This window comes from Salvelinus alpinus, chromosome 34, assembly GCF_045679555.1.
Source record: "Salvelinus alpinus chromosome 34, SLU_Salpinus.1, whole genome shotgun sequence".
NCBI lineage: Eukaryota > Metazoa > Chordata > Actinopteri > Salmoniformes > Salmonidae > Salvelinus > Salvelinus alpinus.
Window position 1 is genome coordinate 26,147,231 of NC_092119.1, and position 23,381 is coordinate 26,170,611.

Below are 23,381 nucleotides of genomic sequence, written 5' to 3' on the forward strand. Positions count from 1 at the left end.
TTGGGTGTCAGTGAAAATGTATGGAGTAAAAAGTACATTATTTTCTTTAGGAATGTAGTGAATTAAAAGTAAAAATTGTCAAAAAATATAAATAGTAAAGTAAAGTACAGCTAGCCGAAAAAACTACTTAAGTAGTACTTTAAAGTACTTTAACATCACTGGTTAGAACTATTTACAGATGTGATAAACAAAAAAATCAGTCATGAGAAAAATTTACATTTAATATCTGGGATTTTTATGATAACCTATGATAACCTAGGAATAATAAAATGTAAAAAAAGAGATGGAATTACAGATAGAAGGGGAGAACTAATTGTAGGTTTCACTCACCCTTCTGGGGGGCAGCTATAAGACAGGATGTGTTGGGTACATCTGGAAAGGAGACGTTGCTGTTACTCTTGGAATTCCGTCTAAGGATAGGGGGCAGTGTAAAATGTTTAAACTTTCTTCCAGCTGATGTTGTCTTTCCACTGTGTTCCACTGGAGATTCTGGCTTAGTGGATCCTATTTCGGAGGTGTTTCTGGTCCGCAGGGTCCTCATTGCTACAGAGAGACAGTCAGAGACAGATGGTCACTTACTGCATTTGCAATGTGTTATAAACTGATTGTGTTCAATCTGCTGCATTGTTAAATATTGTAGCGACATTAACCCAACACCAAGCAACCTCAGCAAGAGGTTTGGACCTCTTAGCATAACGGTTGAAGTATTGGCTTGACTATCGCTTGACCAGGGTTCGAGTCTTGGTCTGGCCACACCCCTCCGGGTACTCTACAATATTTAAAGGCGTTTTTATGTCACATTATCTCTATCTACCCTTAACAAAATTTGGGTAAAAGGTTAGAAATACAGTCGGCATATATATATAATTGCTAAGTATATTTTGTAAATGAAAACATTTGACATCATAAGTAAACTTTCAGTATGTAAAGGCAAAAGAAAGCATGTAATAAAGACCTACCTGCTAAAGCCAGATAGAAAAATATGTGTGAACTGAAAGGAATAGATCTACTCTCCCGACAGGACAGATCACGTTTACAAATCGTAAAAGCACTTCCATTTATAGGCTGCAGCAGGACAGGGTGGGCTCGCGTGGCAGCCTGGTCTCATAGACTAGACATAATATAGTACACTTAAATCCGGGATACTCACATCAGCATGTTATGTTTGGTATGGTTGCATAAGACCACGGCCGACCCGCTCATTAGGCAGGATTAGGCGGCCACATTTTCTGAGCTAAACTGAACAAGACGCACCTCCAACAACAAAACATAAAACCTCACATAATTCTGCCCCAAAACAATGACAATTTCTCTCAACCAGTGGCATATGGGGTTTTTAGGTGAGCGCTGATGCCGCCCTGTGATAAGCAGTGCCCACTTTGTAAAAGGCAGGGGCGCAAAATATTTTGCTTGTCCATTCCCAGTGCGCCTCTCCAGGGTGCTGTTGGAGTGTCAAAGCTAAAATACCACCTCTTCAAAATTAACAACTCAACTCGACCCTGCCTACCCAATAGCAGTCAGTTATCCCTTGTCATTAATCCCCCAGATCTGATAGATGCCGCTCTGCTTTACCACTGAGCTAGTTTACAGCTAGGGACTGTTCCTCAAACTCAACAGTAAGGGCCATATAGTAAAGTGGCCTATCCTCAGAGCCTAGTGCCTATGCTGCCTCGCTCTCGTTCCACCTGGCGCCTTCTCAGGATCGTCCAGGCCAGAGCTTCCACCATAGCCCACTATGAGAGGCCACTATTTCGTGGATTGACTAAGCCCAGAATCACCCCTCTTATGACGCTGACCAATGCACTCAGTACCTATAGTTCGGTCTCAGGTTCTTTTATCCCAGCAACTCGGGTTCACAATGGACGAATTAACCAATGCTAAAAATCCTCAATCAATGAAGTCAATCTCAGAAACCTAGAGTAAAACGACATGCACTTGTATGACTCTTTGATGACACAGGGTTTCAGAACACTAAAGCAAGTTTATTCAAAATTCCAGAAACAGGCATAAAAAGTCCCAGTTAAATCAATCAATATTGTGATAAGCAAAAGTTAAGTGGATTAGATACCTTCAGCACCCTTATACTGCCAATGCAATATTTTTTATCTATTACAATTTTATGATAAGCACAGCATTAAATTACAAGAAAAATGGTTTCTTACCGACTACAACTATAAACAGTTTTTGTCGCCCCCCTCAGGATGATCCGTCTTTCAGTCGGTGTCTAAAAGCTTTAACAGCTACTTTAAAACTTATATCAATAAGGTAACCTTAAGGATTTATTCTAGAACTTTACTTTAACACTAAGAATAAAAACTAAGTATAATTCAAATCTAAATGTATCTTAAGCTAAAAAGCTACAGCAAAATCTTTCAGCAGACAAGAGGTTCTTCAAGCAAGCCCAGAGACTCTTCTCCACAAAAACATACAGTATTTTTATATCCTAATCCTTATTCTAATCCTATCCTAATAACCTATCTGTGTTCCTAACCACACCCCTAACACTTATATTCTCGCGGACGCTTCTGCAAATCTTACACCTGCATCTGCAAACTCTCAAAGGGGCTTTTTCAGACACCTGCTAACCCCCTTTTCCCTCACCCTTTCTAAAACCACAGGCTCCTCCCCTCCCCAGGCTCAAGCAAGCCGTGATTTAATTAACCTCTTTTCACCTAAATTGGATGCGTCCCCCAATACCAAATGATACGAGCCTTGCATCCACATGATTTCCTGCCTCCTTCTAACTAGTCTAACCTTGGGTTATTCTACACTGAACATATATATAAATGCAACATGCAACAATTTCAAAGATTTTACTGAGTTATATTTCATATAACGAAATCAGTCAATTGAAATTAATTCATTAGGCCCTTATCTATGGATTTCACATGACTGAATACAGATATGCATCTGTTAGTCACAGATACCTTAAAAAAAGGTAGCGGGGTGGATTAGAAAACCAGTCAGTATCTGGTGTGACCATTTGCCTCATGCAGCACGACACATCTCCTTCGCATACAGTTGATCAAGCTGTTGAATGTTATCCCACTCCTCTAAAATGTCTGGGCGAAACTGCTGGATATTGGCAGGAACTGGAACACGCTGTCGTACACATCATTCCAGAGCATTCCAAACGGGCTCAATGGGTGACATGTCTGGTGAGTATTTAGGCCATGGATGAACTAGGACATTTTCAGCTTCCAGGAATTGTGTACAGATCCTTGCGACATGGGGCCATGCATTATCATGCTGAAACATGAGGTGATGGCGGCGGATGAAGGACACGACAAATGGGCCTCAGGATCTCATCATGGTATCTCTATGCATTCAAATTGCCCTTGATAAAATGCAATTGTGTTCGATGTCTGTAGCTTATGCCTGCCCATACCACAACCCCGCTGCCACCATTGGGCACTCTGTTCACAACATTTACATCAACAAACCGCTTGCCCACTAGATGCCATACAGTTGAAACCGGGATTCATCCATGGGCTTCCGAGAGGCACAGTCCTTCCGAGAACAACAGTCCTTTGCTGTTGTTCTGGGATTGATTTGCACTTTTCGCACCAAAGTACATTCATCTCTAGGAGACAGAACACGTCTCCTCCCTGAGCGGTATGACGGCTGCGTGGTCCCATGGTGTTTATACTTGCGTACTATTGTTTGTACAGATGAACGTGGTACCTTCAGGTGTTTGGAGATTGCTCCCAAGGATGAACCAGACTTGTCAGGTCTTGGCTGGTTTCTTTTGATTTTCCCATGATGTCAAGCAAAGACGCACTGAGTTTGAAGGTAGGCCTTGAAATACATCCACAGGTACACCTCCAATTGACTCAAATGATGTAAATTAGCCTACCAGAAGTTTCTAAAGCCATGACATCATTTTCTGGAATTTTCCAAGCTGTTTAAAGGCACAGTCAACGTAGTGTATGTAAACTTCTGACCCACTGGAATTGTGATACAGTGAATTATTAGTGAAATAATCTCTCTGTAAACAATTGTGTGTAAAGCTGTCATCAAGGCAAAGGGTGGCTACTTTGAAGAATCTAAAATATGTTTAGATTTGTTAACACTTTTTTGATTACTACATGATTCCATGTGTTATTTCAAAGTTTTGATGTCTTTGCTATTATTCTACATTGTAGAAAATAGTAAAAATAAAGAAAGACCCTTGAATGATTAGGTGTGTCCAAACTTTTGACTGGTACTGTATATTTTTTGTTGTTGAAAATGTATTCTACAAAAAGCGGGCTGCGGGCCGCCAGTTCCCCATCCCTGCAGTTGATGTTGGATGAATTTATTGTGATCGACTTCATCTATACTCATACTAGACAGCAGACACATGAGTACAAACCTTTGTGTTGCATGCTGCCCTGTCAATGTGGCCAAAAAGTATTAGAGGGGAACAAAAACTCTCACTTCCCTAACAACGGGAGAAACTTGTATTTGTGTATTTGTTTGTGGTTAAATGACATTATCAGATATTTTGAAACCTTGTTTTGACCACAAAACAACAGGACAGTGGACTGTGGGACTTTCTAAGGGAGTCTTTTCTATGTTGACATGTAATATGTGCACTGCAGCGACACATTTGAATAGCTTGAAAATAGGTAAATCAATGGTAAAGTTCATTCAACACTGAACATACAGTTTGAGCCCGACCATGGAGTTCATTTAGCATCAGGCCCATTATTAATTATGTTCTCAGCTTTCTTTTGCAACAACAGTGGGCTAAAGTGACAATATATAAAAAAAGAAGGCTTAATCAATGAGGTGTCTTAAATAACCTCTGACTGCATGAACAAGATTTACCATGTAAAGGTCCATTCACATTTAAATAATCATTAGACTATGTTTGCTTTTTGCGTAGTGATCATACTGGTAATCCTACAGTATGTTCTTTATAAGCCTCCTCAGGCCTTCTCAGACAGCTTGGTTAGGTTACCATCTCTGTGGTAGGCTCTTGTATCTAGGCCTGTAGTTTAGCTGTCTGGGAGGAGAGAGGAGAGGCAGGAGAAAGGCATGTCAGCCAGACAGTTTGTATTGGTGATGGTGACCTGCATATCAATGAAGAGGCCTCTTTTTTTATCTCCAGTGTTCCCTGCAGTTCCTAGTTTCTTCTTCAGCTCAGTGAGACACTGCAGGATTACCCGCTTCTCCCTGCCCCGCACCAAGCCCCTGAAGTACAGCACGGACGATAGGTGCTTCTTACTGCAGACAGAGGGGAGAGAGGGTACAGAATATCACTCTTGGAGAATCAGCAGGAGAAATGAACCGTCAAATGTTTTGTGAAATGAATTGGTCTAAAATTCCATAATCTCAACACCCAGAACCAAATCAGCTAGCTACTCAATTTTGTTAATGGGGCTGTCATGACAAATAATAATATATATATATATATTTTAAGATAATACAATTAAAAAAAAAAAATACAAATAATAATAATAATCTGTCAATCTTGCTTTGGAGAAGTTAACTAGAGTTAAAATAAAAAAATCGAATTAAATGGTTCACAAAAACCCAGACCAGGGTAATTGCCTGGGAAAGTACAGCACTTAAAGCCCTATTCCGAGAAACCAGGCACAAGTGTTCACTTCTCATCGGGGGTCTCCCACCTCTGTCTCTCCCGGCTAGTCCTGCCCCTCCTACATCCTGCTGTTGAGATTCAACACGGCTCTCTATCATATTTGGAGCAGCACTATCTGGCTCTCAATCTGTCACTGCCTAGTCAACACCCTTCCCCTGTCTGATGAACACTGCTGACTTTATCTTCCACTGCTGTTCTTCTCAGGGCCATAACAGTCAGAGTAGAATTCATATGATCTGTTTTTACTTTGATTATATTTTGTTAAAAAAATCACCAAAATCAACAGATACAAGATGTGGCCACAGGAAGATGCAGGATTACCTGATGTCTGGGTAGTCCGCTACTAAATGTTTCAGGTGGTTCTTTATGTCTCTCTTGTTCTTTTCCCCAATTATGTTACTCAGGTGGTCTCCTACTGGGTGGAGCCAGTCATGTGTTGTCTTCTACAAGAGGAAATTATTATGAGTGTATCTACTAGTCATGAATGGTAATAACACATGTCATTTGTTTATGACAGCACTGAATTTTCAAAGTAGCATTCCTCAAAGCACAAACACATAACGCTGAGACAAATTTATGTACTGTAGTATTTACAATTTTAGACAATGTTGAATGAACATGAAAAGTACAATTTGTGTGGATGTAAATTGGCCACAATTCAGTTTGTAGTTCAGGATTAAGAAGTGTTACCATTTCCTCAAACAAATCATTGAGTTCATCCCACTGCACCCTCATCTTGGTGGCTGCTTTGTCATGCTTCCTGTTCTTACAGGAGTAGTTGTTTTTCATCAGCTGGGAGACATACTCTTTCACCACATAGTAGTGCAAGCTGCTCACAAACATCTGTGGCAGAGGAACACAGGTCAGGCACAGTGGAGGCCAGAGAAAGGGATTACAAATAGACATGAAAGTCTTCTGTTTATTCTTTCGCTTTCAAGTGACTGCCATGACTGATCATCTGAGTGACACCCATCCTCCTCCCCCTCTTTTCCTGCCATTTACTCCTATTGCCACATCAACTCAAATAATGTTCCATTCTATGCATGGTCAAGTTCCAGTATGGTAAGGTCAGGAAATTCTCGGGTCTTTTCCAGTAACTCCAACTTCCTATGGATCATCAGGGGCATGATTTACTTCGCTTACTTGAGTGTACAGTACCGGTCAAAAGTTTGGACACATCCTACTCATTCAAGGGTTTTTCTTTATTTTTACTATTTTCTACATTGCAGAATAATAGTGAAGACATCAAAACTATGAAATAACACATATGGAATCATTTAGTAACCAAAAAAAGTGTTAACAAATTAAAATATATTTTAGATTTGAGATTCTTCAAAGTATCTACCCTTTGCCTTGATGACAGCTTTGCACACTCTTGGCATTCTCTCAACCAGCTTCACCTGGAATGCAGTCTTGAAGGAGTTCCCACACTTGTTGGCTGCTTTTCCTTCACTCTGCGGTCCAATTTATCCCAAACCATCTAATTTGGGTTGAGGTCGGGTGATTTTGCAGGCCAGGTCATCTGATGCAGCACTCCATCACTCTCCTTCTTGGTCAAATAGCCCTTACACAGCCTGGAAGTGTGTTGGGTCATTGTCCTGTTGAAAAACAAATGATAGTCCCACAAAGCACAAACCAGATGGGATGGCGTATCACTGCAGTATGCTGTGATAGCCATGCTGGTTAAGTGTGCCTTGAATTCTAAATAAATCAGACAGTGTCACCAGCAAAGCACCCCCACACCATCACACCTCCATGTTTCACGGTGGGAACCACACATGCAGAGATCATCCGTTCACCTACTCTGCGTCTCACAAAGACACGGCGGTTGGAACCAAAAATCTCAAATTTGGACTCATCAGACCAAAGGACAGATTTCTTGGCCTAAGCAAGTCTCTTCTTCTTAATGGTGTCCTTTACTAGTGGTTTCTTTGCAGCAATTCGACCATGAAGGCCTGATTCATGCAGTCTCCGCTTAACAGTTGATGTTGAGATGTGTCTGTTACTTGAACTCTGTGAAACATTTATTTGGGCTGCAATTTCTGAGGCTGGTAACTCTAATGAACTTATCCTCTGCAGCAGAGGTAACTCTGGGTCTTCCTTTCCTGTGACGGTCCTTATGAGAGCCAGCTTCATTATAGCGCTTGATGGTTTTTGCGACTGCACTTGAAGAAACTTTCAACGTTCTTGAAATTGTCCGGATTGACTGACCTTCATGTCTTAAAGTAATGATGAACTGTCATTTCTCTTTGCTTATTTGAGCTGTTCTTGGCATAATATGGACTTGGTCTTTTACCAAATAGGGTCTATCTTCTGTATACCACCCTTACTTTGTCATAACACAACTGATTGGCTCAAACGCATTAAGAAGGAAAGAAATTCCACAAATTAACTTTTAACAAGGCACACCTGTAAATTGAACTGCATTCCAGGTGTCTACCTCATGAAGCTGGTTGAGAGAATGCCAAGAGTGTGCAAAGCTGTTATCAAGGCAAAGGGTAGCTACTTTGAAGAATCTCAAATATATTTTGATTTGTTTAACACTTTTTTGGTTATTACATGATTCCATATGTGTTATTTCATAGTTTTGATGTCTTCACTATTATTCTACAATGTAGAAAATAGGGGAAAAAAGAAAAACCCTTGAATGAGTAGGTGTTCTAAAACTTGACTGGTATAGTATATCCTGCATTTAAAACAATATGAACAGCACTTCCCCATTCCTAACCTGTACATATGGATGTCTCATTTGTGAACAGCGCTGGGACAGCTTCTCTGTCCTGCTCAACAGCTGTTGAAAGTCCTCATCTGTGGAGAGCCACTTCCTCGTCATCATTCTCCTGAGGTAAGGCTGGAAAAAGAAAACAGACACATATTAACCCATCTATTCACTCACTAATTTGTTCATTCATTAATTTATTTGTTTGTTCACCCATCCATAACATTGACAGCAGGAGCGATTGAGAGAAAGCCTTTACAGAAACGTGTGCAAAGAAATCAGTAGACTACCAAACTAAGTAACTTCCAGGTCACCTGAGACAAGTAGGAAAGATGTCAATCACCTCAACACACTGCTCAACTTAGGGGTATTTGTAGAATGAGGACAAGACCAAAGGTCAATCAAACTTCTCCCCCTCACCTACCCTGACATCATTCTTAAACTGGTCCTCCAGGCCCTGGACCAGTCTATGGACCAAGCCATCCACCTCTCTGCTGAGATGGTCCACCTGTGTCGGGCAGCTCTCTCTGTAACCCTCCATGTGCTCCCTGGAGGAAGAGAAAGAGGGAAATGAAACAGGTCTGAGGTTAGGTCAGGTTATCATGCATACACACCTACGCGACAGAGTTTCTAAACCCAGAGGCGCCACATTGCGAGACTTCCCGAACAATTGCGAAACAGACCAAGGGAAGGGTTTCAACAGGGGTTTTAAGCAATGTTCACTTCATTTTTGGGGGGCACTGAGCAAATTTAATCTCTGCTGAGTGCAAACTTGAAGATTCTGTGCAAATTCCAGTGTGCGTTTACTGTGAACCCCGAGGCTGTACCCGCTTTAAGTTACAGTTTCAGACAGTAGCCAATTAGGCTACTGTGGATGATCATAATGTAGGCCTACAAGAGTGGCCTACCATCAAAAGCAATGGAGAAAATGCATCCCATAACATGGAAATAGCTGTTCTATCATTCAGCCTACAGTAGCAGCCAATGTGTGGTGTTCAATGTAGGCTTACATTCCATGAGACTTTTGAAATAAACATGCAGGGCTAACATTAACCTGTTCAACCACTTGTCCTTCGGACAAGGAGGTGACTGAAATTTAGGTGATGTTTGATGCTAGAAACCACTTTACAAAATAAAATGCATTATTTTTACCATACCATTATTACAGAGAATCAGACAAATTATGCTACCCTCTGACTAATGGCTACTTAGCTTATTGAAACCTGTCTCAAAATACAACACTGCCCTTTTAAGAAAGAAAAAAAGCTCTTGATCTGACTTGCTTTTCAAAGATGTCTAGAAATGTACACGTTTTGTGCTCTTGTAAGAAGCAATCACTCCCCCATTGCTGACTACAAATGATCTATAACTGGGCTAATAACTCACTAACTAGCAAAGAATATGTACAAATGTGCACACGTGGCTACATACTAATATTGCGTTGATTCAATCACAATTCCCACAGTAAAAGGGAAACGTTGATTGTGTTAACTAAGGGGGAAACTCCTTCAATCTCGAGCTTCTCTGCACAGGCTGTCACGTCCTGACCATAGTTCTTATTTGTGTTGCTTGTTTTAGTGTTGGTCAGGACGTGAGCTGGGTGGGCATTCTATGTTGTGTGTCTAGTTTGTCTGTTTCTGTGTTCAGCCTAATATGGTTCTCAATCAGAGGCAGCTGTCAATCGTTGTCCCTGATTGAGAATCATATATAGGTGGCTTGTTTTGTGTTGGGGATTGTGGGTGGTTGTCTTCTGTCTTTGTGTTCTGCACCAGATAGGACTGTCTCGGTTTTCACATTTGTTATTTTGTATAGTGTTCACGTTATTGTCTCTTCTTTATTAAATCATGTTGAACACTAGCCGCGCTGCATTTTGGTCCTCTCCTTCACCCCAGGAAGAAAGCCGTTACACAGGCTGATATTTCTTCTTGCGAGGCAGTCCCGGGGGAGCTGCGCGCCTGAGCACGTGCGCAGTTTAGATGGAACATTGGTTGTAAGAATGTTAACAATTTCTGATGTTTTGCTTATGTAACTACAGTTGAAGTCGGAAGTTTACATACACCTTAGCTAAATACATTTAAACTCAGATTTTCACAATTCCTGACATTTAATTCTAGTAATAATTCCCTGTCTTAGGTCAGTTAGGATCACCACTTTATTTTAAGAATGGGAAATGTCAGAATAATAGTAGAGAGAATGATTTATTTCAGTTTGTATTTCTTTCATCACATTCCCAGTGGGTCAGAAGTTTACATACACTCAATTAGTATTTGGTAGCATTGCCTTTAAATTGTTTAACTTGGGTCAAACGTTGCGGGTAGCCTTCCACAACCTTCCCACAATAAGTTGGGTGAATTTTGGCCCATTCCTCCTTACAGAGCTGGTGTAACTGAGTCAGGTTTGTAGGCCTCCTTGCTCGCACAAGCTTTTTCAGTTCTGCCCACAAATTTTCTATAGGTTTGAGGTCAGGGCTTTGTGATGGCCACTCCAATACCTTTACTTTGTTGTCCTTAAGCCATTTTGCCACAACTTTGGAAGTATGCTTGGGGTCATTGTCCATTTAGAAGACCCATTTGCGACCAAGCTTTAACTTCCTGACTGATGTCTTGAGATGTTGCTTCAATATATCCACATAATTTCCCTCCCTCATCTATTTTGTGAAGTGCACCAGTCCCTCCTGCAGCGAAGCACCCCCACAACATGATGCTGCCATCCCCGTGCTTCACTGTTGGGATGATGTTCTTCGGCTTGCAAGAATCCCCCTTTTTCCTCCAAACATAACGATGGTCATTATGGCCAAACAGTTCTATTTTTGTTTCATCAGACCAGAGGACATTTCTCCAAAAAGTACAATCTTTGTCCCCATGTGCAGTTGCAAATGGTAGTCTAGCTTTTTTATGGCGGTTTTGGAGCAGTGGCTTCTTCCTTGCTGAGTGGCCTTTCAGGTTATGTTGATATAGGACTCGTTTTTACTGTGGATATAGATACTTTTGTACCCGTTTCCTCCAGCATCTTCACAAGGTCCTTTGCTGTTGTCGGGGATTGATTTGCACTTTTCGCACCAAAGTACGTTCATCTCTAGGAGACAGAACACGTCTCCTTCCTGAGCGGTATGACGGCTGCGTGGTCCCATGGTGTTTATACTTGCGTACTATTGTTTGTACAGATGAACGTGGTACCTTCAGGCGTTTGGAAATTGCTCCCAATGATGAACCAGACTTGTGGAGGTCTTGGCTGATTTCTTTTGATTTTCCCATGATGTCAAGCAAAGAGGCACTGAGTTTGAAGTTAGGCTTTGAAATACATCCAAAGGTACCCTTTCAATTGACTCAAAATATGTCAATTAGCCTATCAGAAGCTTCTAAAGCCATGGAATTTTCCAAGATGTTTAAAGGCACAGTCAACTTAGTGTATGTAAACTTCTAACCCACTGAAATAGTGATACAGTGAATTATAAGTGAAATAATCTGTCTGTAAACAATTGTTGGAAAAATTACTTGTGTCATGCACAAAGTAGATATCCCAACCGACTTGCCAAAACTATTGTTTGTTAACAAGAAATTTGTGGAGTGGTTGAAAAACAAGTTTTAATGACTCCAACCTAAGTGTATGTAAACTTCCGACTTCAACTGTATGCGTTTTTTTTTTGGAAATAAGGATAAACAGTATAAAGTTATATCTGACCATCATTATTTTGAGTCTCCTGTCTCCTTGAATATGAATAACTAAATCTGCAGGAGAGAATTTTAACTGTTTCTGTCCATCTCTAATATTGTGTTCCTAATTTTGTTACTGACAGAGACATGCTGTTGCTTGTTTCAGTGAAATTACCAGCTCTTTGAATGTGGAGAGAGGGGGGCTTTCTATTTTTAGAGCTTGAACTACTCAGGCAATTCTCTTACACTAGCCACGTTTCCCGGAAACCATGTGGTGTTTCTCTCTTTAGACAGGCAGTGCTATACTCCAGAGATGCCTGTTGGCTGGAAACAGCTTCCCAGCTAGCACATTTGGTTCCTTGGAAGTTGTGGGAATGTACGTTTTTGGTTTCCCATTGGTTCTGGGAACGAAGCCATACATTTCTTGACCAGTAGAACTTAAGTTTTTTTTGTTGAGAATGTAATGTACATCTTTTGTTGCAGGTTGGTTTTGAGAACGTTTTTACTATGGTTCCCTGAATGTTTTTCTGGGAGATTTTATTATTCAATTCTAAGCTATTTAGAGTTTTTTTAATAACTTCCTTAACTTTTATTGAATGTTTCAATAAGACATTTAAGAACACTGCTAGCTTCGTTTGGGTTAACTGTTTTGAACTCCAAGCACAGATAGGACCCATGGAAATTAATTTGCTTAGGCATTAATCATGCAAACACATTTATTTTCATTGTGGGACAGTGTCAGTGGTCTTCTGTTCTCTATCCATTGAATTAGTCTACAGCACCAACAGGATGAAGCTAGCAAGCTTTGTTTTTTTTAACTCATACAAATCTGTTCATTTTAATCTATTCAAACAGACCCCATTTCAAAGGAAACAAGTACTTAATAAGATCAGACGTGGCCAATTAGTCGGCGCGGCCAAGAAACCTGAACACACTTAACAAGATAAAGGATAGAGAGTTTTGTTGACGCTGAGAACGGATATGTATATGTTTTTCAATAACATTTACTTATGTTACTAATGTTTTTTTGTGTTTTTTTATATATAGATGTTTTCTTAAATGTTACTTTAAATAGTACCATGAGGAAACCTGTATTGAAATTCCCACAGGAGAACGTTGTTTCTTAACCTTCTCTGAACTATTTGAGAGCATTCCCAATGTCAAACCAGTTGGAGAATGTTCCAAAAACAATACCAAAATGTTTATTAAATTAAACCATGTTTGGATGTTTGTCAAAGTAATGAAATACCAGGCAAATAATGTTATTTTGTCAAGTTTCTTAAATGTGCTGAGAATGTTCCAAAGCCAAGCAACTATCCTGTACCATTTCCAGAACGTTGTGGGAAGTTGTATGCAAAATCAAATACAATTCTATTGGTCACATACACATGTTTAGCAGATGTTATTGGGTGTATCGAAAAGAATTAGGTTTCTAGCTCCAACAGTGCAGTAATATCTAACAAGTAATATCTAACAATTTCACAACAATACACACACATCTAAAGGAATGGAATTAAGAAAATATAAATATTTGGACGAGCAATGTCGGAGCAGCATAGACTAAAATACAGTAGAATAGAATAGAATACAGTATATACATATGAGATGAGTAATGTGAAATAGGTAAACATTATTAAAGTGGCCAGTGATTTCAAGTCATATATATATACACTGCTCAAAAAAATAAAGGGAACACTTAAACAACACAATGTAACTCCAAGTCAATCACACTTCTGTGAAATCAAACTGTCCACTTAGGAAGCAACACTGATTGACAATACATTTCACATGCTGTTGTGCAAATGGAATAGACAAAAGGTGGAAATTATAGGCAATTAGCAAGACACCCCCAATAAAGGAGTGATTCTACAGGTGGTGACCACAGACCACTTCTCAGTTCCTATGCTTCCTGGCTGATGTTTTGGTCACTTTTGAATGCTGGCGGTGCTCTCACTCTAGTGGTAGCATGAGACGGAGTCTACAACCCACACAAGTGGCTCAGGTAGTGCAGCTCATCCAGGATGGCACATCAATGCGAGCTGTGGCAAGAAGGTTTGCTGTGTCTGTCAGCGTAGTGTCCAGAGCATGGAGGCGCTACCAGGAGACAGGCCAGTACATCAGGAGACGTGGAGGAGGCCGTAGGAGGGCAACAACCCAGCAGCAGGACCGCTACCTCCGCCTTTGAGCAGGAGGAGCACTGCCAGAGCCCTGCAAAATGACCTCCAGCAGGCCACAAATGTGCATGTGTCTGCTCAAACGGTCAGAAACAGACTCCATGAGGGTGGTATGAGGGCCCGACATCCACAGGTGGGGGTTGTGCTTACAGCCCAACACCGTGCAGGACGTTTGGCATTTGCCAGAGAACACCAAGATTGGCAAATTCGCCACTGGCGCCCTGTGCTCTTCACAGATGAAAGCAGGTTCACACTGAGCACATGAGCACATGTGACAGACGTGACAGAGTCTGGAGACGCCGTGGAGAACGTTCTGCTGCCTGCAACATCCTCCAGCATGACCGGTTTGGCGGTGGGTCAGTCATGGTGTGGGGTGGCATTTCTTTGTGGGGCCGCACAGCCCTCCATGTGCTCGCCAGAGGTAGCCTGACTGCCATTAGGTACCGAGATGAGGTCCTCTGAGACCATATGCTGACACATGCACATTTGTGGCCTGCTGGAGGTCATTTTGCAGGGCTCTGGCAGTGCTCCTCCTGCTCAAAGGCGGAGGTAGCGGTCCTGCTGCTGGGTTGTTGCCCTCCTACGGCTTCCTCCACGTCTCCTGATGTACTGGCCTGTCTCCTGGTAGCGCCTCCATGCTCTGGACACTACGCTGACAGACACAGCAAACCTTCTTGCCACAGCTCGCATTGATGTGCCATCCTGGATGAGCTGCACTACCTGAGCCACTTGTGTGGGTTGTAGACTCCGTCTCATGCTACCACTAGAGTGAGAGCACCGCCAGCATTCAAAAGTGACCAAAACATCAGCCAGGAAGCATAGGAACTGAGAAGGGGTCTGTGGTCACCACCTGCAGAATCACTCCTTTATTGGGGGTGTCTTGCTAATTGCCTATAATTTCCACCTTTTGTCTATTCCATTTGCACAACAGCATGTGAAATGTATTGTCAATCAGTGTTGCTTCCTAAGTGGACAGTTTGATTTCACAGAAGTGTGATTGACTTGGAGTTACATTGTGTTGTTTAAGTGTTCCCTTTATTTTTTTGAGCAGTGTATATATATATATAGGGCAGCAGCCTCTTAAGGTGCTAGTGATGGCTATTTAATAGTCTGATGGCATTGAGATAGAAGCTGTTTTTCAGTCTCTCGGTCCCAGCTTTGATACACCTGTACTGACCTCGCCTTTTGGATGATAGCGGGGTGAACAGGCAGTGGCTCGGGTGGTTGTTGTCCTTGATGATCTTTTTGGTCTTCCTGTGACATTGGGTTCTGTAGGAGTCCTGGAGGGCCGGTAGTTTGCCTCCGGTGATGCGTTTGGCAAACCGCACCACCCTCTGGAAAGCCCTGCGGTTGTGGGTGGTGCAGTTGCCATACGAGGCAGTGATTCAGCCTGACAGGATGCTCTTAATTGTGAACTTGTTTGTGAGGGTTTGTGAGGGTTTTAGGTGCCAAGACAAATTTCTTCACCCTCCTGAGGTTGAAGAGGTGCTGTTATTATTTCTTTCTTTATTTCTGATAATATATTTTTTATTGGTATGTAACTGGTATGAAAGTTGTATTGTCAATTTTGTTTTGTATTTAAACGCCACTTTAAATGTGTACATGACACTGCAACAAAATTTCACCATGAGGACAATAAAGTCAGTAAGTAAGTTGTGCCTTCTTCACCACACTGTCTGTGTGGGTGGACCATTTCAGTTTGTCAGTGATGTGTATGCAGAGGAACTTGAAGCTTTCCATCTTCTCCACTGTGGTCCTGTCGATGTGGATAGGGGGGTGCTCCCTCTGCTGTTTCCTGAAGTCCACGACCAGCTCCTTTGTTTTGTTGACGTTAAGTGAGAGGTTATTTTCCTGGCACCACACTCCCAGGGCATTCACCTCCTCCCTGTAGGCTGTCTCATCATTGTTGGTAATCAGGACTACTACTGTTGTGTCGTCTGCAAACTTAATTATTGTGTTGGAGGCGTGCATGGCCACGCAGTCATGGGTGAACAGGGAGTACAGGAGGGGGCTGAGCAAGCACCCTTGTGGGGCCCCTGTGTTGAGGATCAGCGAAGTGGAGGTGTTGTTTCCTACCTTCACCACCTGGGGGCGGCCCGTCAGGAAGTCCAGGACCCAGAAAGCACAGGGCGGGGTTCAGAGCCAGGGCCCCAAGCTTAATGATGAGCTTGGAGGGTACTATGGTGTTGAAGGCTCAGCTGTAGTCAATGAACAGCACTCTTACATAGGTATTCCTCTTGTTCAGATGGGATAGAGCAGTGTACAGTGCATCGTCTGTGGATCTATTGGGGCGGTAAGCAAATTGAAGTGAGTCTAGGGTGTCAGGTAATGTAGAGGTGATATGATCCTTGACTAGTCTCTCAAAGCACTTCATGATGACAGAAGTGAGTGCTACAGGGTGATAGTAATTTAGTTCAGTTACTTTCTCTTTCTTGGGAACAGGAACAATGGTGGACATCTTGAAGCATGTGGGGACAGTAGAATGTGATAGGGAAAGATTGAATGTCCGTAAACAGCTGGTCTGCGCATGCTCTGAGGACGCGGCTAGGGATGCCGTCTGGGCCGTCAGCCTTGTTAGGGTTAACATACTTAAATGTCTTACTCATGTCGGCCACAGAGAAGGAGAGTCCACAGTCCTTGGTAGCTGGCCGCGTCAGTGGCACTGTGTCAACTTCAAAGCGAGCATAAAAGGTGTTTAGCTTATCCGGAAGCAAGACGTCGGTGGCAGCGACGTGGCTGGTTTTCCCTCTGTAGTCCGTGATTGTCTGTAGATCCTGCCACATACGTCTCGTGTCTGAGCCGTTGAATTGAGACGTAACTTTGTCTCTGTACTGACGTTTTGCCTGTTTGATTGTCTTACGGAGGGAATAACTACACTGTTTGTATTCAGCTATATTCCCAGTCACCTTGCCATGGTTAAATCCAGTGGTTTGCGCAAATGTATTTATTTAATTTAACTAGGCAGGACAGTTAAGAACAAATTCGTATTTACAATGACGGCCTACACTGGCCAAACCCGGACGACGCTGGGCCAATTGTGCGCCGCCCTATGGGACTCCCAATTATGGCTGGTTGTGATACAGCCTGGATTCGAACCAGGGTGTGCGAATGCTACCATATATCCATGGTTTCTGGTTTGGGTAGGTTTTAATAGTCACAGTGGGTAGAACATCTCCTATACATTTCCTGATAAACTCAGTTACCGTATCTGTGTATTCATCGATATTATTCTCAGAGGCTACCCGGAACATATCCCAGTCTGCTTAATCAAAACAATCTTGAAGCATGGAAACACATGGTTCTGAGAACGTTATGTGCTAGCTGGGTTTAGTCTTCAATAGTTTCACTGTAATTTATACAGTAATATGATATAGTGTGTCACCGTGCCTGCATGTTAGTGTGTTTGAGTATGTTTGTAAGATAGATAAGATGCATATTTATCCATAATTCAACATTTATTGGTGTGTATTTTTTTATGTTTATCTTGCAGGCAGGCTAAATGACCTAGTATGGGTTCCAGGAAATGCCTGTGAAATAGTCATTTCATAGTCCCAGTTTTCCTTTAATGCTGAGACTTTGTCTTCTGAGCCAAGACTTCTGTTCTCAGGTAAATCTTTTAGACTGCGGTCTTATTTTTTTATTTATTCACACCATCCTTTGGTAAATGTACCCCAAAGTGTCTGGAAAGCTGAACTGACTGTCTATCAACTGTTGTCCAGGACATTCCCGTCTACAGTGTGTTGAGGGCAGAGGAAAGGGGAGGGTCGTTGACCAGATGTAGTGAAGAGTGGAATCTGACTTACTTAAGAGCTTTAAAGCTGTTGATGTAGGTTATCTGATAGTCAGCCCAAAGTGAAGGGTTTTCCATACTGTTACAGCAGTACCTAAATTCGTTCTCAAATCTATGGAGATGTAGAGAGAGTGAAGGAGAGATAATGTCATGGAGTTATTAACAAACAAAGGACAAGGTCCAGTTTTATGTTCCAGTGAATAATGGTTAGGATAGAGATAGAAAGAGCAGACTCTGGACTGTTGCAGAGCATACCGCTTGGGAAACTGCTGTAACTCTTCTAGGCAGGAACAGACTACTCTCATCTCCAGGTCTGCATCAATCCTCTTGGAGTTTACAGCATTGCTCTTAACTTTCTACACAAAGAACAACATCAGTTTCAAGTCCTACAGAGTTATAGTAGCCTTAGTAGCCTGCCGCTATAATTAAAATGTAACTAAGTAGGCAATGTTGCCCTCTAACGGAGATATGATGCTATTGCATTATATAAAATCATGACAAAACAATACCGTCCAGATATCCATGTGTATGTCAGATTTAAAGAAGTGTTCATCGTCAGTCTCTGGTGCCTGTTTCTTTATCCACATGTCCTCATTTTCAATCTCTAATATTTTATCCAGTGAAGCTCTCATGTCCTCCTGGAAAAGACAAAAGAAAAAGAATAAAGGCTAAAGGACTAGAAGAGTTTTACAAAAACGTATATTTTGCTCATCAGTGTGGTACCTGCATTCAACCTGAATTCTTCCTAAACATCTATCCATCTGTCTCTTAGTGGAGTGTTCAATCCCTCACCTTTGCCCGCATGCAGTATTTCCCCTTGAGCTGGTCCAGGAAACCCTCCTCCAGGGAGAGGCCTATGTTCTCAGCTTCCATCTCTGGTCTCAATGAAGGACTACTCATTACCTTCTCACTGTTCAACAGGGATGGTGTCTCTCAGATACAATACTACTCATCATCTTGAGTCATATTTTTGTATATATATATATACATACATACATACACACACACACTTCTTACTCAAGACAATGACTTTAAGTCTTCCTCACCTCTCATAGTGATTGATGATCCAGTCCAGCAGGGTGTAGTAGTCCTTCAGATCTGTCACCTGCTGCTGAAGCCTCTTCAGGTGCTGGCTGACAGCACCATGGTAACAGCTCACATAGGTGCTGAACACATTGAAGCTGGGTGGGTAAGAGCCTTGCAGCTCTCCCTTCACCTTCTTCAAGTCCTCCACGATGGCCTTGCCCAGCATACCCAGGTGGATAGCCAGCCAGGAGGCATTCTGCTCGGGCCTGTCCAAGTGAACACTCTTCAGTGTGGCCTGTACACCCTCGCTCACAGCCTCTCTCCAGGCCCCCCGCCAACCCCCAGGCCCAACCATGCCCGCGACCCCAGGCTCTGCCTCCCTCTTCTCCTCCTCCTGGATGACATGGGCCACATGCACCAAGAGATCCTTGTTGCGAGAGGGAAAGGAGTTGGAGTCCCGCACTATTTCCTTCACCTTGTCCAGCAGGGCATTGTAAAGGAGCCTCAGGTCCTTCTCCTTCTTGGCCAGCTCCATAGAGGAGGCCTCCTCCGTGCACTCCTCCCTCTCCTGCTGGAACTCCTGGCACAAGGAGAGGAGGTTCAGATAGGCCTCCTCCAGCACCTCCATCCCAATCAGCTTATTGATCTGCATCACTGGAGTGTAAGAGCAAACAGAGTAAAGGCATTAATGCATAGAAGCTTATGCGGTTATACCTAATACACACATACTGCACAGACACAACCATAGTGATTTACATCACAAATGATATATTTTGTGATCTCTACTGCTAAAACAAATAAAAATGGACAAGAGGATGAGTGAGAGAGCGAGACAGAGACAAAGACAGAGAGAGAACGAACCTCACCTGAGAGGGGTGTGAGGGGTATCTCTGGGAGTATGTATGACTCTTTTATCTCTACCCTCTCCTTCTCTCTCTTCTCATCCACAGTGATCTCAGTGACAGGCTGGAGCTGCTCCTGTTTGAGGGCCTTGTCCTTCTTATTCCCCACAAGTCGCAAACTCCGTCGAATGGAAGCCCCCTTCTTTAGAAGAGAGTCCCCAATTGCCGATGGGTCTATAGATGGACAAGACAGATTACGGATTACGAAGACTTTACAAAGACTCAGAATATCCCAACGAGCGCTCTAGAATTCTCTCAGTAAATGATATGTATTTGTGCTTGTCTTTGAACAGTATTTATTGTCAACCATTGATTGAACAAGCTCTGGTTGGTTGGGTAAACAGTGGTGTACCTGAGCGTGTTCTGGTGTGCTTTTTCTGGAGTGAATCTTCTGCACTCTCTCCTCCCTCCTTCCTCTGGAAGGACCCACCTAGACCTTTCAGGGGAGAGGCCATAGGAGACCCAGCACTCAAACCTGAGCAAGAGAAAGTTCTCTATGACATTGAATAATGCTAGTAATTAAACAACTTTGCAGTGTAATAGTAGGTGTGCTGACCGTACACACACAATCACACGGAAAGTCGCACAGTCACACAAACGCATACGCACACACAGAAGAAGTCACACAACCTTGACAACTAGTTAAGCAGCTTCTGTCAGATTCGTCATTAAAAAAATCTGTGTTATTGTACAAAGGTTAATTATGTTAGTGTATATCCTGCTTGGTTGGCAGCTGTTTCCGAGTTTTGTATAAACTTCATTAAGATAGGAATGTCAGTAATTGAGTAATGATGAAAGCCCCCTGCTCAGATTGGCTCATGTCCAGCTGAAATTCCCAATTAGAGAGTCCTTCCTGCCATTTCTACTGTCATTCTGTGTCTCCTGAGACGTCCTTTTCCCATGACCTTGAGAAGCCATTTCTTGACTCAAGAGCATATTTCATAACTCACTTAATTAGACAGAGGGACAAATCTGAGGAAAACTTACATGGTGAGGGAGGGGGTGGCAGCTGATGGGTTGGTGAGGTCACTTCAGGGTCAATACCATGTCCCCCCTGTTCTGAATTGGATTTGTCCTTTGACTCTTGGCTGTTTGAGGCCAGAGGACCCCTCTCTCCAACCCGCTTGATGCTCTCCCTGAATTGCTTCATCATCCCCAGTTTCTTCTCCTTCACCGGGCCGTCAGGTTGTGTCTTCACGTTCCTCTCCATAGTGGATTTGAGGGAGGATCTGTCCCCCTCTAGACCCTGAGCTTCATTCACCTCCTCCATGTCCCCAGGTTCCCCAATCCCTGCCATCTGATCTCTGCTTGGCATTGAATGTCCCTTGTTTCAGGCAAGGAGTTGTCTGTTGAATGTGTTGTTAAAAGTGCCTTTAACTTTTGGTGCCTGTCACAGCAGTCAGCAGGAACAGGAGCAAAGCTTATGTTTACAGCCAACATGCCATTTTCTATGGAAGGTAAGGGGGAAAGGGTGTGCCGTCGCGGTAACCAACCCGACCTGGCAAAGTACCTCAAGTTAAAAATAAGGGTAGCATTCCTACATGCATAAGAATCATATTATGGATACATTGTGTATAACCTGTAATTACCATGAGTCACTGATAAGAATGGATTTTCCACTTCTGACGTGAATGTGTAAGAGAGGTACAGATGTAGGATCTTAATTCGATCACCCTGTTGCAGGAGAACTTTCCTGCAATGCAGAAAATATCAAATGTGTAGTGTATTTGAGTTTTAAAAGGTTTCTGAAGTTTGTAATTTCCACTTTGACATTTCAGACTTAATTTTTCCTTACGAAAATTATAATTTAATTATAATCCACATAATAATTCACATTTCCTGTACCTGCAGGAATATTTTCCTGCTGTAGCAAACTGGTTAAAATTAAGTTCCTACATCTGTAAACTGAGAATAAAAACCTAAAAAACAACCTATACCCTGTGAGAGGGACTAGCTTTTGGGTCCAGTGGTGGTTTGTTTTGAAGGACTGAGTACAGACAACCAGGGTTGGATTACAGTTTGTTTACACTAAAATACCATTGTTATTGGTATGCACTGGTCCGAGGTCCTCTAACAGAAACAGGAAGGTACTGTCCAGAGGAAGAAGTGACAGACAGTGTGACAAGGGCAAAGAACAATCAAATGAGGCAGCAGGCAATGGTTAATTAGTAAAACACATGAAGGCCTACTCACTCTCTAATATAAATGTCTTTGTCTGTAAACAGTAGACACATGTAAATGTCTGTATAAAATTATGCTGTAATGGTAATCATTGAATATTTTCTGTACCACCTAATTGATTTGGCTTTTGAATATTCATAACAAACTAATGAATAAAACAAACTTACATTTTCCTGAGAGAGCCTATTTGTTGATATTTGCAGTAACATGCTCAAATTGCCTGTATTTTTTTAAAGGGAAGTTAACTTTATTTATTGAAATATGTCTCTGCTTAGCCCTATACATCACCATTTTTAGAGCAATACTTAGCACGCAGAGGCTAAACAATTGCATGACAAATGCACCATGAAGCATGAAGCCTAGTCTGTAAAAACAATCTGCCATAGCATAATCCTCTGCTCTTATTTTAGACATATAGACAGACACATTTAGTTTACAAGAATATACCCTTTCACAATTCAAAAGACACCACAAGATTTCAGGCAATATAGCCTCACTCACCTGAGCAACTCTACTGTCTGGAGCAGTGAGTGAGTAGCCTACCAGCCCAGGGGTTTTCACATGGGTTTACAGCTGTTTTCACTTTCATGTTCACCTCGCCAGGTATCTAAAGAGCAATCATGTGGTCACGAGACAACCTGCGCGAGGTTGGAAGTTGATACGACCTCAAGAAACATGAAAAATAAAATCCCTTTTAGGCAGCGTGCCAAGCAGCATGAGAGAAGCAAAAATCACCATGTGACTCAGACACTCGAGCGGTTTATTGTTAGAAAATAAGTTAATCATTACACTGTATTTGTTGGTGTAAAATATTTGGTGTAGGCCTACGTCCATGGCAAATAAAATGACACCGATGATGATAAACCGGACTGCACTATTTTCAGTCATAGTTTTGAGACATTTCAACGTCTACACTACGCAAAATAGGCGACAGGTCTATCTCTAAATAGCAAAACAATGCTTAGAAAAGAGAACTAGCCAAGCAATATTCGCCTGTCATTCCTGTTGCTTGTCACTGGAGGGCGACTGTAGACAATATTTAGACAACTTCCCCAATGACCACATGTCAATTAGGCCTACTTGTTTGTTGATCTCATCAAGGCTGGAAATTACAGTATATATGGTATCATACTTGTTGCTGACCTGAAGGCTCAGAGGTGATAACTATTTAGCTTACTTTAGGTGGAATTCTCCTAATTGTTCGACATCTACCTATGATTGCCCCTATAGCAGGGATCATCACCTACATTCAGCCACGGGACGATTATTTCTTGAATGGATGGTCAGGTGGCCGGAACATAATTACGAAAAATTTGAGGACTGCAAATTGAACGCAATAAGCCCAAACA

The 23,381-nt window shown here is 42.2% G+C and overlaps 1 protein-coding gene across 3 annotated transcripts; it reads right to left on the reverse strand.

The window, feature by feature from the left end:
* Positions 1-402: 402 nt before the first annotated feature.
* Positions 403-22,767, reverse strand: LOC139563416 (exocyst complex component 3-like protein 4). 3 transcript variants are annotated; one of them, XM_071382069.1, is made up of 15 exons: positions 22,534-22,767; positions 20,839-21,197; positions 20,204-20,326; positions 19,816-20,025; positions 18,970-19,603; positions 18,716-18,833; positions 18,433-18,561; positions 18,179-18,279; positions 17,937-18,035; positions 8,731-8,854; positions 8,316-8,438; positions 6,278-6,430; positions 5,909-6,030; positions 5,058-5,211; positions 403-543 (listed from the first exon to the last, which is right to left on the reverse strand). In XM_071382069.1, the coding sequence occupies exons 2-15, from the start codon at positions 21,164-21,166 to the stop codon at positions 538-540; spliced, it is 2,424 nt and encodes an 807-aa protein (XP_071238170.1). In that variant the 5' UTR covers positions 21,167-21,197; positions 22,534-22,767; the 3' UTR covers positions 403-537. The 3 variants fall into 3 exon arrangements, with proteins under 3 accessions (XP_071238170.1, XP_071238168.1, XP_071238169.1); XM_071382067.1 differs by lacking the exon at positions 403-543 and having other exon boundaries at positions 4,414-5,211; positions 22,534-22,766; XM_071382068.1 differs by lacking the exon at positions 403-543 and having other exon boundaries at positions 4,414-5,211; positions 20,839-21,349; positions 22,534-22,766.
* Positions 22,768-23,381: the final 614 nt, after the last annotated feature.